Genomic DNA, 15,862 nt, shown 5'->3' on the forward strand with positions numbered 1-15,862 from the left:
GAATGTTCGACACCTAATCCATGCTGGCACCACCCTTGACCCAACTGACATAGCAAATATACTAGCAGACAGATTTGGTGCCAACTTTATCCCAGAGACAATTATTCCTTTTTTGCTAATTAACATACCTCTTACACCTCCTAACAGTGTAAAGGAGCATGTACTGAAAGTTATTTTAAAAACTGAAAGTACTATTTCCATGGGGCCAGATAATTGACTTGGGTAACTTATAAACAGTGCTAAATATGCCCTTGTTGAACACACTGTTCAACATTTAATATAAGCCAACATACAGGGTATGTCCCCAACGTATGGCAAACTGCAGTGTTGATGTGCCCATACATAAGGTCTGCCTTTAACAACTGTTCATGTCATCTGCAGCTTCCTGCAGCTGTCACCAAGGATGGTACAGTGGTTTCCAGTAACTGCAGGGGCAATTCTTTTTCTCATTTCCTGTTTATATCACCTGTATATTTTGTTAAGCATTGCATACCTTACTAAGAATCTTATCCTGTTCCATCTCACTTTGGTTACTTCTTACTTGAATGTAGCTGTGTTTATTTATTGATTTATGCTCTAACTGTGCTGCATTCTGGTTACCTTGTAATAAAATTTGGGCACTTTTTCATTAATGGGGCAACAGTCCTTGGCAAAAGTAAATGTTGCCGTGAAATGTTATTTGCCACTGTAATTACTTACACTGCTAGGGCAGCAAAAATATGTGACTACTGTACTTTTTTTTAGTTCAAATTAAATTAACCTCCTTCCATTGACTTTGACTTTGGAATGATATATACAATCTGGCCAAAAGGGAGACAAGTGCTGTGTGTAATCAGAGCCTGCGACACATCTTGGTCTTTCAAAGGGGAGCAAAGTGCTAGACCCATTGGGAAAAGGAGGACAGCTCCACACATGCACACGCATAATTTAAGTAACCCTAATGTCACCATTTCCGGCAAATCTAAGGTCAGGTCCTGAGTTCCTGTTTCCTTTTTTTTCCTGTCACATTGTTTATAAATCTCCTGTTACACGCAAAGCAGTTGGTATACTCTTCCAAGCAACATACTGCTAAATTGGCTGAAGTAGCAAAAGAATAATAATAATAATTATAATAAAAAATAATACCCCCACAACAACATGTGTAGCTTTTCAATACCAACACCTGGGGATACATAGTGTGACTTGAGTGAAGTTCAGTGCCAAATGACTACCCAGGGGGCCATGCATAAACAGTAACATGTACAGTACCTTCACTGCTGTGGCCAGGAATAATAATAATTCATCTGGCTCCTAAACTTACCTTTATAGGGTACCTTAATTTCCTTCTAGTTAAATAGCTACCCTGCATGAGAGAAACTGGAACTTAAAGCATTCTGCAATCCTGTTGTGCGTTGAACAGAACCCTTTTATTGGTAATTTTCTGTATACATTTCATGGCAACATTTACGTTTGCCGAGGACTGTTGCCCCGTTAATGGAAAAGAACCAAACTTTGCTGCAGACTACAAAACGCATGTTAACCCATTACAAATTGTTTGTCTTCTCTAATACATGATCAGTCGGCAGGGTTGGTTGATTTAGAATCATGAAGTAATTGGACAGTTGCTCAGCTTACAGTAAACTGAAATGCCAGTTTATTAAACTCAAATATAGGTCAACTGAAACTAAAGTGAAGACTACACAATACAGTGTTGTCTGTTTTACTCTGTTCAAACCTATGGGTTGCCAGAATTGACTGGATCTGACCATGGCGCCGACTTAAAAGCTTATCAGATCTCTGACTCTTCTCCTACCCATAATTCCCTAGGCTGAACCTCAGATGCTTAGATCTTGTTTGCCGCTCAAACTTTTCGGATGTGCTTGGAGCTCTTTTCAACAGTAGTTTTTTTTTTTTTTTTACTTATTGCCATTTCTCTCCTACCATGAGGTCTCTTTTCTATATATATTTAGTAGTACTTCAAAAAAAAATAGTGAGAGTTAAAGTTAGAGTTAGATTGTATAGCTGTTTGTTTTGCTTCTTGTTTCTCTGCAATTGACTGGATTTAAAAATGCTTGGAGTGTGGGCACAAACTTCCAGTGCAGGCCCACACTCCAAATATGTATATTGTCTTAGTGGACATTGAATACCAACCCTGTGCAACTTTCAGTGCAAAGTCCCTTCAAAGCAGAAGGGACAAACTTATTTTAAAGGGGTTCCTAACCACACAGACATGGGATTACCCCTTCACCTTCCAAGAGAGAAGACCAAGTCAAAAGGACAAGAGAAAGATAAAGAAGAATGATAAATGAGAGAAGAAAAGGAGCAAGTCTCCATCTAAAACATCAAAGAGGAGGCCTCCAGACCCAACACCCTTGGGCAGCCCTGACCCTAAAGTGCCCAGAAGGTTGAATCTGGCACCTTCTTGAGCCCAGGCTCCTTCTCCACACATCAGTTACTCACCTGGACTGGTGAGTTCCAGACTCCAGTCACCAATATTACAAGAAAGAAGGTATTCCTGACCACCATTGGTAGCATCATCCACTCAATCAAGGAGCCTCACAGAACTCAAAAGTAGACAGGTTAATGAGGAAATTCTTGAACACAGATACAGCTTGGGATTATACCAACACCATCCCTTGGGAAGGTACTGAGTGTTGGCCTTCTAGTTTGATATTAATGGAGCCAACTAGAATCATAGCACCTTTGTTGGTGCCAGAGCTGCTTGTGTCTTTGCCGACTGTCTCCCTGTCTCTGTTGACCCCAATGCCTTTGAGTCAAGATGAGACTCTGAGCCAAAACTTTGATGCCGAATTCCAGGTTGTGAGTTGACATAAGATTCTTGGAGCTATCTCTCCCTCTCAGGGTTTCGGCCTGAAAAGCTTGTACCAGAGATCGGCTTAGGGGTCAAGGCTTATTGGTGTTGAGGTTTCCCTCTTTTCTTCAGAAAGGAGGAAGTAGTTTGTTTTGGTGGCAGCCCCAGTCTTTGAGGCTTTTGAAAAGGATTTGGTAAATACCAAAGACAAGGCAGCTTCAATCATTTTTTTCTCCCAAACCCCATCTGCAGTCTTTTCATTTGACTCTTTTTATTCCGTTGGACTGGGATAGCTGATATCAAGGGTTTTTGATGGTGTGCTTCTGTTACCTCCCTTTCCAGTTCTGATTCTTCTTCTCCCCCAGAAGGTGTCCTGAGAAAACAGATGTGCAAGTGGATGCACCTAGACTGTCTAACAGAATTTTTCACCAAATATACTGACTTAGATAAAGGCTCCTCCAGCTGCCTCTCTGAAGATGTCACATTTGGTGATGCTCTAGAATCAATGGAACAGAGATAGTTGGTTATCCCAATAACCTTCACTGGATGAGCCCATGTTCTTGGAGGCATTTTGTTCTGGATCAACATCACCCAAGGTGGTACCTCCATTTGATCTACTTTTCAGTCTTGTGGCTGATATGTAAGGACACTGATGTGGTGGAGCCCATCCCTAATGAAGCCGACTGAATACTATCTACAACAAAAGATGTGAAGCACTTAAATAAAGTCCTCCAGCGGATGCTGTGGTGGTGGCAGTAGCCACCAAGAAAGTGCTGTCAGAAGAAAGCCACCAAGAAAGAGCTGTCAGAAGAAAGCTCATCTGTTTATCATTCCCATTACAGAGAATCTAGGGTGATGGACAAATTTGGAAGTGGGCTTCCACTGTGACTTTCACTCTTTGGGTTGCTGAACTGCCTAGCCCATTTAACGAAATTCCAGAGACTTGACTAAAGAAATCACATTACTCTTGGGGTGTTGCCGGCAAATGTTCAAGAAACAATGGACTCTCAGCTTTCCACCCATGAGTCCTCCAATGTGGCCTTGTATCTGCTGTGTAACTCGGTGGATGGTAAGACTACAGCAGCAGGCACTGAAATTACTATGGGTTGCCATAGCTGGATTCGGCTTTGTGACTTTGCAGAAGACATTTAAGTCATCATTTGTTAATGTCCCTTATGATGGTTCTACCTTGTTTGGACCAAAAGTCAAGGATACACTCACCAGGACCCAACAACATGGAAATACTGCCTTTGCTTTTCTACCCCACAAAGAACATTCTCTATGAACCAGGGATTGGGGAAGAAACTGTGGTTCTGCAAATCTGAGTACTTTCAAAGACTCAGAGTGACAGACCTCCCTGTTGCAGGGGGGGGTGGCAATTTTAATGAATGATGCCCAAGAGGCAGCGGCAGACTGCACTATCCAGGCCTATGCAGTCCATTCTCCAAGAAAGCCTTTTAGTACTCCTGAACGGTTACCTGACTGTTGCACTCTGGAGGCAGTCAGGAATGTCTCAATTTACACCCTCTAGTCTTTCACACAATAATATCAACTTCATTGGAGCTAAGAATAATATCCAGAGACTTTTCAATTCTCTTTTCCCTCCCACTCCAGAAAAAGAAGAAAGTCCCTGCTGTTCCACCCAGTCAGTGGTACTTGACAACCATAGAAATTTTGAAGCTGGTAGAAAGAGTAATCCAGATGGTCCCTCACATACAGTTAGAATATGGAGTTTATTCCATGTTCTTTTTAGTACCTAAGAAGACTCTGGATCTTTGACCCATTTTGGATCTCCATCACCTAAACCAGTTCATAAGGCAGACAAAATTCCAGATGGTTACAATTTAGTCCATTTTGCCACTTCTGAGGGAGGACGATTGGATGTGCTCTGTAGATCTTCAGAACTCCTACTGTCACATCAAAATAGTAAAGCACTCCAGGAGATTTCTCCTGTTCTAGTTAAGAGCATAAAAAAACAAAACAAAAGGTGTTGCTCTACTCTTTAAAAGTCACCTCTGCATAGAAGCACTAGATGTCAGAACCTTACAACTTAATGCAGAATTAATATTCGCCATAGTAAATATCCATTCCAGTAAACATATATATGTAATAGGTCTCTACTTGCCACCAGGTGATAATATTCCAAAGCTAGAAAACATCGTACTTTGGTGCAGCAATAACCTTCCCCAGGAGCTACTCATACCGGGTGATGTCAATATAGATTGGTCAGACTGCAATTCTCCAAACCCCAAAAACTGCATTAACTTACACGGATTCCCACAACTCATCCAATCACCCACCAGAATTAACAAAGCTACCAACAAAAATTCCACTTTAGGCTGGATGCTAACAAATAGACCTGCCCTTTACCCCCCACTCTGGTTTTCTGCCAGACAGCCTCAGTGACCACTTTCCCACATATGTAGTCTTAAGAAGATCTAACCCAACCAAACAACCTGTACTACTACAGATCAGAAACAAAAGACAACTCTACCCGAACAAACTTGTAGAAATTCTTAAAAGCTGTAATTGGACACCATTAAAACATCTTCCACTACTTGAAGCCATTAATAACTTCAACGCTAGTCTAAACTCGCAAGCACCTATTAGATACATATGTGTCAAGTCTTAGCCCTTGGCTAAAAAACAAAACACTAAACCTTCTCAAACTTAGGTAAGGCTTGATCTACCTGGAAACCAAATAATTCCCAACTCACATGGCAGACTTATCAGGAACTTAGAAACAAAGCTAAAAATAAATTAAAATAGATAAAATCAACTACAACACCGAAATACAAACCAGGCACCACAAAAATCCACCTCCAACCACTACCAACAACTCCGAGAATATTGCTACTCAATTTAACAAATATTTTACAGAAACCATACTAGGATTATCCAAATATCAAACTCTCTGAACAACCATATCCCCAGCCCCCACAACAAACACCACACTACTATTCTCTCTTTAACCTGTAGCAACTGATACTATCAAAAGAAACAAAACTATAGCTGTAGACAGTCTACCTGCTGAATTCTTACAGTTAACAGCAGAAGGTATAGCATGCCCAATCTCGCTAATCAATACTGACTCCCTTTTACTAACAATCTCCTAACTAATACCCAGCATGAATTCGGACCATACCATACCACAACCACTGCATTAATGTCTTTCACTAACACTATCAACTTCCACAGGACCAATAACAACTGTATTTCTTCTATCTTCCTAGACCTGTCAAAAACCTTTGATATGGTATCTCATACTAACCAACTAAATACCTTCTCTGACCTTCATTTCTCAAACTCCACACTTGCATGATTCCAAGATTACCTCCCAGGATGTCAACAACCAGTCTCTTGGCAACAAACTTTACCTCTCCTATTACCAGTCACTATAGGAGTGCCTCAAGGTTCTATCTTAGGCCCACTTCTATTTTCTTTATTTACCAACAAACTCCATCTAGCATCCACTCATGCATCACTTAAACAATATTCAGACTACTCCACAGTGATCTCCTCTGCACCCTCTGTTGGATCTTCATACTCTAACTCAGAAAGCCTTTCATGACAGAATCCTGGCTCACAAATGCTAACCTAATCCTAAACCCTAAAAAAACAAACTTATGGTATTCCTTCCTAATAAAACTTCTACCCCCAACACATTCTTTATCTCCTGTCTTAACATTACCATCATCACCCCATCACCACACACTAAACTATTAGGAATTGAAATTGACGGCAAACTTAAATTTGATATTCATATTTCCCAGACGGTGAAAAAGGTACATTAGAAAACTAGGTACTTTATACAGGAATAATCACTATTTTACCAAATATACCAAAATAGCTATTGCACAAACACATTTAATATCCAACCCATTCTCACTAATCTCAAGAAATCTGATCTACATAAACTAGAATTTTGATGTAATAAATTTACAAGATATGCCACAAATTCACAAACTAGGTCACACCACTGCCTCATACTCAACCAACTCAGCTGGCTACAACTCCCCCATCTCCTACACTATACACAATTGACAATGGCCCACAAACTCCACTCAGAACCAGACAAAATATCATCCTTAAAAACCCTTCTTCAACCCTATGTTACCAATAGACCACTAATTTCCTCCAAACAACAAATAAAAAACCTACTTAGCCAGAAATCAAGCAGTGGATTCTCTATTTGCTAAGTACATAGAGTGGATGTAAAAAGTTTACACAACCCTGTTAAAGTGCTACGTTTTTGTGATATAAAAATATGAGACCGTAAAAAATCATTTAAAAACATTTCCCACCTTTAATGTGTCCTATAACCTGTACAATTCATTTGAAAAACCAGCAAATATGTTGGGGGAAAAATATAAAAAATAAAAAATGTACAATAAGTTGTTTGCATAAGTGTGCGCACCCTTAAACTGATGCTTTGTTGAAGCACCTTTTGATTTAATTACAGCATTCAGTCTTCTTGGGTACATACCTGCCATTAATTAGAGACTGTGATGAACCCAAAATAAAGTTCAGCTGTCCTAGTAGGATTTTCCTGACATTTACTCAGCTGCCTGCAACAGCAAAAGCCATGGTTCGCAGAGAGCTTACAAAGCAACAAAGGGATCTCATTCTTGAAAGGTATCAGTCAGGAGAAGGGTACAAAAAAAATTTCCACAGCATTGAATATACCATGGAACATAGTGAAGACAGTCATCAAAAAGTGGAGAAAATATGGGACAACAGTGACGTTGCAAAGAACTGGACATCTCCCCAAAATTGATGAAAAGATCAGACGAAAACTGGTCAGGGAGGCTGCCAAGAGGCCTACAGCAACACTGTAGGAGCTGCAGGAATTTCTGGCAAGTACTGGTTGTGTACTACATGTAACAACAATCTCCGGTATTATGTCTGGGATATGGGGTAGGGTTGCAATATGGAAGCAATTTCTAATGCAGAAAAACATCCAAGCCCGAATAAAATTTGCAAAACAATACATCAAGTCTCCCATATGGTCTGATGAGACCAAGGTTGAACTTTTTGGCCATGATTCCAAAAGGTACGTTTGGCACAAAAACAACACTTCGCATCATTAAAAGAACACCATACCCACGGTGAAGCATGGTGGTGGCAGTATCATGCTTTGGGGTTGCTTTTCTTCAGCTGGAACTTGGGCCTTAGTTAAGGTGGAAGGAATTATGAAACAGTTCCAAATAACAGACACTTTTGGCCCAAAACCTTCAGGTGTCTGCTAGAAAGATGGAGAGGAATTTCACCTTTCAACACGACAATGACCCGAAGCATACAGCAGACCCCAACCCACATATAAAACAAAACTCAGCTCTGTCTATATTCAAGAGCAACTTGGATCTATGGATAGGAAACGGAAAATTTAGCCCAGGACTGCCCCCCTGTCCTATTAACGGACAGAGGCAACTCCTAAATGCTTTATCCCATCCATGGGTCCTCTCATTATCAATGGTATAGTCCCTTTTATTCTTACTAGGGATAATATATAGTTATTGACTTTGGGATGGATAAAGTCCATCTATCATAAAATGGGATAGGTTAATTTGAGCACAAAAAAGAAAGTTGGCTAGGCTTCAAATGGCTGCAAAGGGCAGCTAGCACATGTTCATCGTGTTTCACTGTTGCAGTCCTGACAAATGGGTTATCTGCCTGCAAGTAGCCCACAGCCAGCCCGAATACCAATTTGATTAATGTCATCGGCTGCCGTCTGTTGGAAACCTGACGTCCGGTATAAAGAGAGGCAGCCAATGCCATTTTCCTCAGTCTTTCTTGCCGCGGAGCCTGAAGCAGATGCGTTTAGCACCAGTGCCAGTCGGCCGGTTACCTTTGTTTTTGATTCCAACTGCTAAGTTGAAGACTTCTACAGATAAGTACCACGTTGGGCACCCTCTTTGCTTGCTTTAACAAATGTCAGATAAAGTTAATTGTCTTGCCTGCGGAAAACAGATTCCGCACAGTGATTTTCATTCATACTATATAACTTGTTTTGGCCTTGAGCACGACGTACCAAATTGTGAACTCTGTGCCTTATTCAACCCGCGTACCATTAGACGTAGAGAAAAGATTTTGTATAAGCATTTCGGAATTTGGTCATGGTTTGTCGGTATGGCATCGTCCTGTTCTTCGTCTTCAGATGTGCCTAGAAAACGCAAAGACAAAGACCGCGACAGGCCCAGGGTCAAATCTGCCGACGATGCACCGAGTAAAATGGTCGTCGGTCCAGCGGTTGTCAGCGAGGCACTTTCACAGCCCCTGCACTCCGCAGATGTTCAGCCACAGGCCTCTGCCAAAACATTTTCCAAGTCCTCCATGCTGCAGGCTTTTGTTTTGTTTATTGACCCTCCGCCTGCCCCCGCCTCAGATGGGTCCGGAGCTGCTTCACAGGCACCAGCTTCTGACGCCTCTTCTCACTGCCACGAGACCAGAGCCAGACCGACTACCTTAACTCAGACTCTCGCTGTTGCTAGGCCTCCCAAGTCCCTCCAATTTTCGAGTAAGCCCTCCAGACGCAAATCTACGTGGGAAACCAGCGTTGGCCTTTCCTCCTTTGGCCCAGTCCCAGCTGGTAAAAATAGCTACCAATCTTTTATTTCTCATTAAGGGTTCTCAACCTTCCCCCTCCAAGAGACCTAGGGAATTGTCTACTGTTGCTTTACCTCCCTCAGACTCTGAGGTTTCCAGTATTTCTTCAGATGAAGAGGGGCCCTCTCAGCTATTTTCAGGTTTTGGGGACTCTGATTGTGAAGATTCTATACCTTCTGCCTCCCCTCCAGTGGATATTTCTTTTGGGGATACTTTGAACACCCTTAGGGAGCATTTTAAGTGGAATTGTCAGGACTTTTCACAGTCCAAGAAAAGGATCAGAGAATTCTTAGATTTGCCACCGCATAAGCCTTTGGCTATTCCCCCAGTTTTGGAAGTTGCAGATGATGTCTTCATGGAAAATTCATTATCTCTTAATTCTGTTCCTCCTGCACCTAGAAAGCCTGACAGGTACTACAGGGTTCCAGATACTCATCAAGTTCTTTTCAAGAATTCCACTGCAGATCCAGAGGTGATTTCCCAAGGACCTAAAGGTGTTAAAGCTACTGTGGCTAAAAATCCTCTTACCCTCTGATAAGGAATCTAGAGCTTTGGATAGGTGGGGCAAAAAGGTGTACACTTCTGCCACTCTTGCTATTAGATCTGTCAGTTGTCTTTTTCATATGATTAAGTATCAGCAGCATACTTTGGAGACTATTAATGCTGAGATGACGGAGGTTCCTTCCCTTATGGAAAACAGGGATCTGGTAGATTTACTTAATTCTGCTGCTCGTGTTAATAAGCACCCTCTGCATTGTGGGTTTGATACCTTGGAGGCTTCCTGCAGAGCAGCAGCCACTGGCTCTGTTATTAGAAGACATGCTTGGCTCAGGGAGCAACCTCTCTCTGAACCCGTTAAATCTAAACTACTGGACGTTCCTTTGCACAAGGACAATCTGTTTGGCAGCAAGGCTGAAGAGGTGTTGAAAAAATTAGAAGATAAGGCGAAATCTGTGCAGGCTGTTAAAGATTTCCTGCAGGTTCAACCTCCTCAGTTCAGTAGACATTATCCTTCCAAGTCTTGGTCTTTTCCTGATCCTAACAAACAGAGTCGTTCTAGGACTAAGGGATTCAGGCCTTCCAGAGGGCAATCTTCAGCCCCTCAGAAATCTAGACAATAGCACGCTTCTTCCTCTAAATCAGGGAGTTCTAAACAACCTCCCCAACGCAAGCATCCCCAATGACTCGGGCCTCCCTGTGCCTACCTTTGCAGGCCCAGGGTTACCTTTAGGGGGGGAAGGTTAACCAGGTTTGCAGAGGTATGGTCTACAATCACAGACAACACATGGGTGCTCAACATAGTACACCACGGCTACAAGTTTAATTTTCATACTTTCCCAGTTCCACAAGGATACCCGGACATATACCCTCCAATTAAAGGGCAGAGCTAGAAAAACAAATCTCCTGTTTACTGGCCCTAGGGGCTATAGAACCAGTTCTGCAAATCAGACAGGCCAAGGGTTCTATTCAAGACTTTTCCTGGTGCCCAAACAAGGAGACACCTGGTGCCCTATTCTGAATTTGTCCACTCTAAACACCTTTTTGAAAATTCCCAAATTCAAGATGCTCACTCTTCAACAGTTACTACTAATGCTGAACCAGTACTCCTGAATGGTAACCTTAGATCTAAAAGAAGCCTGCCTGCACATCCCAATAAGAGAAAGTTGCAGGAAGTTCCTTCGTTTCAGGGCTGGAGTGCAAGATTTTCAATTGTCTGCACTGCCCTTTGACTTGTCTACTGCTCCCAGGGTCTTCACAAAGTGCCTAGCACTAGTCATTGCCTTCTGCAGACAAAACAATATTCAAATTTACCCTTATCTGGACAACTGTCTCATTCAAGCAAACTCTCCCGAACAGCTTCTACAGGATTTGCACTTCATAAAAAACTGCTAATCTCCTTGGGATACACTCTCAATGAAGAAAAATAAAAATTGGTGCCCATAAGGGAGAATGGTATTCCTGGGAGCGAGTCTGAATACAGCCGCCCAGATGGTATTCCTCCCTCTAGACAAACAGAGATCTCTCAATTTACTTCCGGACAAGAATTTGGCAAGCATGACCCAGTTCCCTGCAAGGAAATTCCTGCAAGCCCTGGGTTTCATGGCTTCCTGTATTCTGATGGTTCCATATGCAAGACTACATATGAGGAAAATACAGTGGTACCTCAAGAACATCTGGTGTCAACACACACAGGATTTGTACATGAATCTTCCTCTGATTCCTTGCCTGCAAAGGGAATTTCTCTGGTGGGCAAACAGCCTGTCTACAGAACAGGGGTATGCCTTTCTGCCCACCTCCTGCCAACCAGACTGTCACCACAAACACCTCAGACCTTGCATGGGGAGCGCATCTGGAGGGCAGGTGCATACAGGGGATGTGGCGTGCTCAACAGATTCATCTACACATAAACTTGAAAGAATTAATAGCAGTCCAGCAAGCCTTATTGGGATTCAAGCACCTTCTTTCACCAGGTTCTCTTCTGATCAGGACAAGACAACACCACAGTCATGTGGTATATCAACAAGCAAGGAGGGACTCACTGTTATCCCCTGTGCAGACAAAGCATGACACTATGGACAACTGCAGCTTCCATGGGCATTCACCTCCTAGCCCAATACCTTCCAGGGAGGCTGAACACCTTGGCGGATCAGTTGAGCAGACAGGTTCTGGACCCCCACGAGTGGCAACTGAACAAACTAATCTTCCATTGCATCACTCAGAAATGGGGCACTCCACAGGTGGATCTATTCTCTTCCCCAGACAATCATCTTCTTCCAACCTTCTGCACCAGGGAGTATCACAGCAAAGCCTGAAGAGTGGATGCTTTATCCTTCAAATGGACAAATCTCTGGATCTGTGCATTTCCTCCTCTGCCTCATCTCTCAAGATCTTGCTAAAGATAAGGGATGAAAAACCAAAGACCATTCTCATAGCCCTAGATTGGCCCAGGCAGCATTGGTATCCTCTTCTACGCAGTCTTTGCTAGGCTCGGCCCTGGCATCTACCTCTGATACTGGATCTCTTGGTTCAGGAGGGGGGCAAATGTCTTCACCCCCATCTTCAAACACTGCATTTAGCTGCCTGGCTGATAATTTAAACCATTCCAAACAGGTAGTTGAGGTTCTTGATGAGGGAAGGAGAGAGACCTAGCACCAGAAAATCTTATGCAGAAAAATGGAAAATATTCTGCTTTTGGATACAAGCCAAAGGGGAGGATCCTTCCCATCCTACCCTGCCTCTCATTCTCGACTCTCTGGCCTATTTACTCACTAGTGGTCTTTCTTTTTCCTCCATCAAGATTCATGCCTCAGCAATTTCTGCCCATTGTTTTTGTGAACAACCCATTTACTCTCACCACTTGATGAAGCAGTTTCTAAGGGGAGCTTGCGATCTAAGACCCCCCCCCCAGAAGGGCCCCTACTCTTGCTTGGGATCTTAATTTTGTCCTTGAGAAGCTAACTTTGCCTTCTTTTGAGCCAGCAGCCTTGGGAGATCTAAAGTTTCTCTCCTGGAAAACTGCTTTTCTCCTGGCTATTACTTCAGCCAGAAGGGTCTCGGAGTTGCAGGCCTTTATGGCAGTGGAACCTTTTAGTACCTTTCATGCAGCTCGTGTTTCTCTCAGATCTAATCCCTCCTTCATGCCTAAAGCGGTTTCCAGCTTGACTCTCAACCAGTCAATCCACTTGCCTGCCTTCTTCCCCAATCCCCAGAATAGAGGGGAAAGGATCTTACATTCACTTGATGTACATAGACATCTACATTTCTACTTGGACAGGACTAAGCCCTTTTGGAAGTCTGATCATTTGTTGGTCGGTTTTGCTCCTGGAGCTCAGGGTAAGGCCATCTCTAAACAAACCATTTCAAAATGGATTGCTCATTGTATTCACTTCTGTTACTTGAAACATGGAAAGGCTCCTCCTCAGACTATTAGGACCCATTCTACTAGGGAAACCTCTACCTCTACAGCTTTCCTGAGAGGTGTGCCAACCCTTAATCTATGGCTCCCCCCCGCCCCCGTTTCTGTTCTGATTGGGCTTTGGGAATCGACTCATTTGTCAAGACTGCAACAGTGAAACACGATGAACATAGTACAGTTGTGTACACTTACCATAAATGTAGATGTTCGAGTGTATTCACTGTTGCAGTCCTATTTTCCCACCCACCTTTCCTCCATTTTGTCCTAAGGCACAGATTATGTTTTTATTTACTGGCTAATATTTCTACAGGATGTTTTTTCCTGGTCTAGCCTTCATTCGGGGGTTCCTGACCATTAAGGCAAGAAAAACTGAGGAAAATGGCATCGGCTGCCTCTCTTTATACCTGACGTCAGGTTTACAACCAACGGCAGCCAACGACATTAACCATATTCTTTGGTATTCGGGCTGGCTGAGGGCTACCTGCAGGAAGATAACCCATTTGTCAGGACTGCAACAGTGAATACACTTGAACATCTACATTTATGGTAAGTGTACACTACTGTACTTTGTCTGTAAACCTAGCAAACCTGTTTGTAGGAACAATACATGCAGAGTAATATTCAAGAGGAGGAGTGAGATTTAAGGGAAGGCAGAAATTGAACAATTTGTGTAATGATGAACTAATGTATAACGTATGCAAATGGAAACAAATGCTAATATAGTTTTTATATCAATGTATGTGTGTCTGTGTTTTAAGTGATTTAATAAAGGTGCTTAAAAAACAGAACAGCCTAAAGGTATGGCTGAGGAGTATAGGTATAAGGTGTATCCTGGGAAACACTCACACATACACACACACCCCCACCCCCGGCTGACTTTTCCAGTACTTGATTTGCTAATTGAATATGAACCTGAATCACTTGGTCTATAGTCAGGGCTTCATCCCTCTACTCCACGGAGTTGGTTTGCTATGAAAATCTTCTTACTGTAATATCTGCTTTGCCTTTAACGTTTTGCAAGTTATTGGTAGAGTTGATTTACAGTATCTGACATTAAGAAGTGGGCTGTAGGGCAAGTTAGATAGATAGAGGTGTTTATAATATAAAAATATTTTAAAATAAACCAAGTTCTTTATGCTGTTTTATATCCATTCAGAAACATGCTTGAGGTGCTTGTCCTGTGATTTTGTATTGTACTTTTTTGTAATCAAACATGGTCATTACACTCATGCAGACAGAAAAATACAGTTTTTTTTAATAGTATTAATTCTTTTTAATTATTTAAATTATTTTAGGATGAGAAATGGAGCAGCAATTTAGATCCTAAGCTGCAGTCCCTTTTAAGTGAACTAGAAACTGGCTTGGGTACAGTGATTCGAAGATCACATCCTGGCTATAATGAAAAGAAGTTCAACGGAGATGAAACATCGGGTATGTACTCAGTAAAAGCAAACTCACATTTAACAATTGCTCACTGGGGACTGAGGGCCACAGCAAATTAATCTGGATTGCATGCCAGAGACTGCACAAGTACCTAATGGACAAGGTGTTGAAAGAAGGTCTTGCAAGGCAGTAAATATGACCCTCTTAAAACTGTTGTGGGATGGGGTGGGGCACGCACATAACTAATCAGTATGGATGAGGAGGACTGGCTGCTGTTCTGTGGTGTTCCTTCTGTAGGTAATAACAGCATCAGCTCCCACAATATATGTATCAGGATCTGCTAAGTTATCATACCTAGAATCCACTTAAGACCACCCCCTTTGGTATGTGGACGGCTAACAGAATCTGACTCCCAAACATCTGTCCTTTACATGTTTTTCAGTTTATCAGTTTGTCTTGTTCTGACATGTTCATGTTGATTTGTAGGCTGTAATTTGAGTGCCATTGTGCTAAATTTGACTATGCGAAAACTACTATCAGCTATTTACTACTGTCAACAACATGTAAGACACTTGCACATAAGGGTGTCTGCAGCCAGTAAACCAGGGAAAAAAGCAGCCTCCGTGATTATTGAAAATGGTTTTCAGTAATATTCTTTTTCAGTAGCAGTACTTTTACAAGTGGCAGTTGTGCAGTTAACTAGTTCCCAGTCTGCTATGTCTGCAAAGAAGTAATTTTGTGGGTTTTTCATACATTGTATCATTAGCCATTGCTCTGTACTGCATCAGAGTGAAATATGTTTCTTTCCTGCATCTAATATAGCATTTGATAATTTCTTCATTGCAGCATTAAATGTCTGAACATAACTTTCTAATAAGCAATTTGTAGTTAGATGACTCTGTGTACTTGTAGAATGTACAGCTCCATTTTGTGTAAGAAAATGACAACATTCTTTTGACGTGAACCATGTATTGTTATCTTTCACTGTTCTGGTAACCCATAAGGAGAAAATAATCTTGGTCTTTTTATTGTAGCTTGTGATATCATTTTAAACACATGGAAGCACTTCAAAAATTTCAGGTATGTGTCCACAATGGTAAACTATTCATAAGAAATCTTAAAACTCTGTATAGTCTCTTCCATTGACTACTTGGAAATTCCAGAGG

The 15,862-nt window shown here is 41.9% G+C and overlaps 1 protein-coding gene across 1 annotated transcript in view; it reads left to right on the forward strand.

Moving 5' to 3' along the window:
* The window catches only part of DYNC2H1 (dynein cytoplasmic 2 heavy chain 1), a 6,555,988-nt gene that overhangs the window by 150,708 nt on the left and 6,389,418 nt on the right, over nucleotides 1-15,862 (forward strand). The window contains exon 4 of the mRNA XM_044072582.1: nucleotides 14,609-14,744. Within this exon, the coding sequence (XP_043928517.1) occupies nucleotides 14,609-14,744 (136 nt within the window). The remainder of the gene's footprint in view (nucleotides 1-14,608; nucleotides 14,745-15,862) is intronic.

Source organism: Protopterus annectens, chromosome 5.part0, assembly GCF_019279795.1.
Source record: "Protopterus annectens isolate FY-2018-M chromosome 5.part0, PAN1.0, whole genome shotgun sequence".
Classification (NCBI taxonomy): Eukaryota; Metazoa; Chordata; order Ceratodontiformes; family Protopteridae; genus Protopterus; species Protopterus annectens.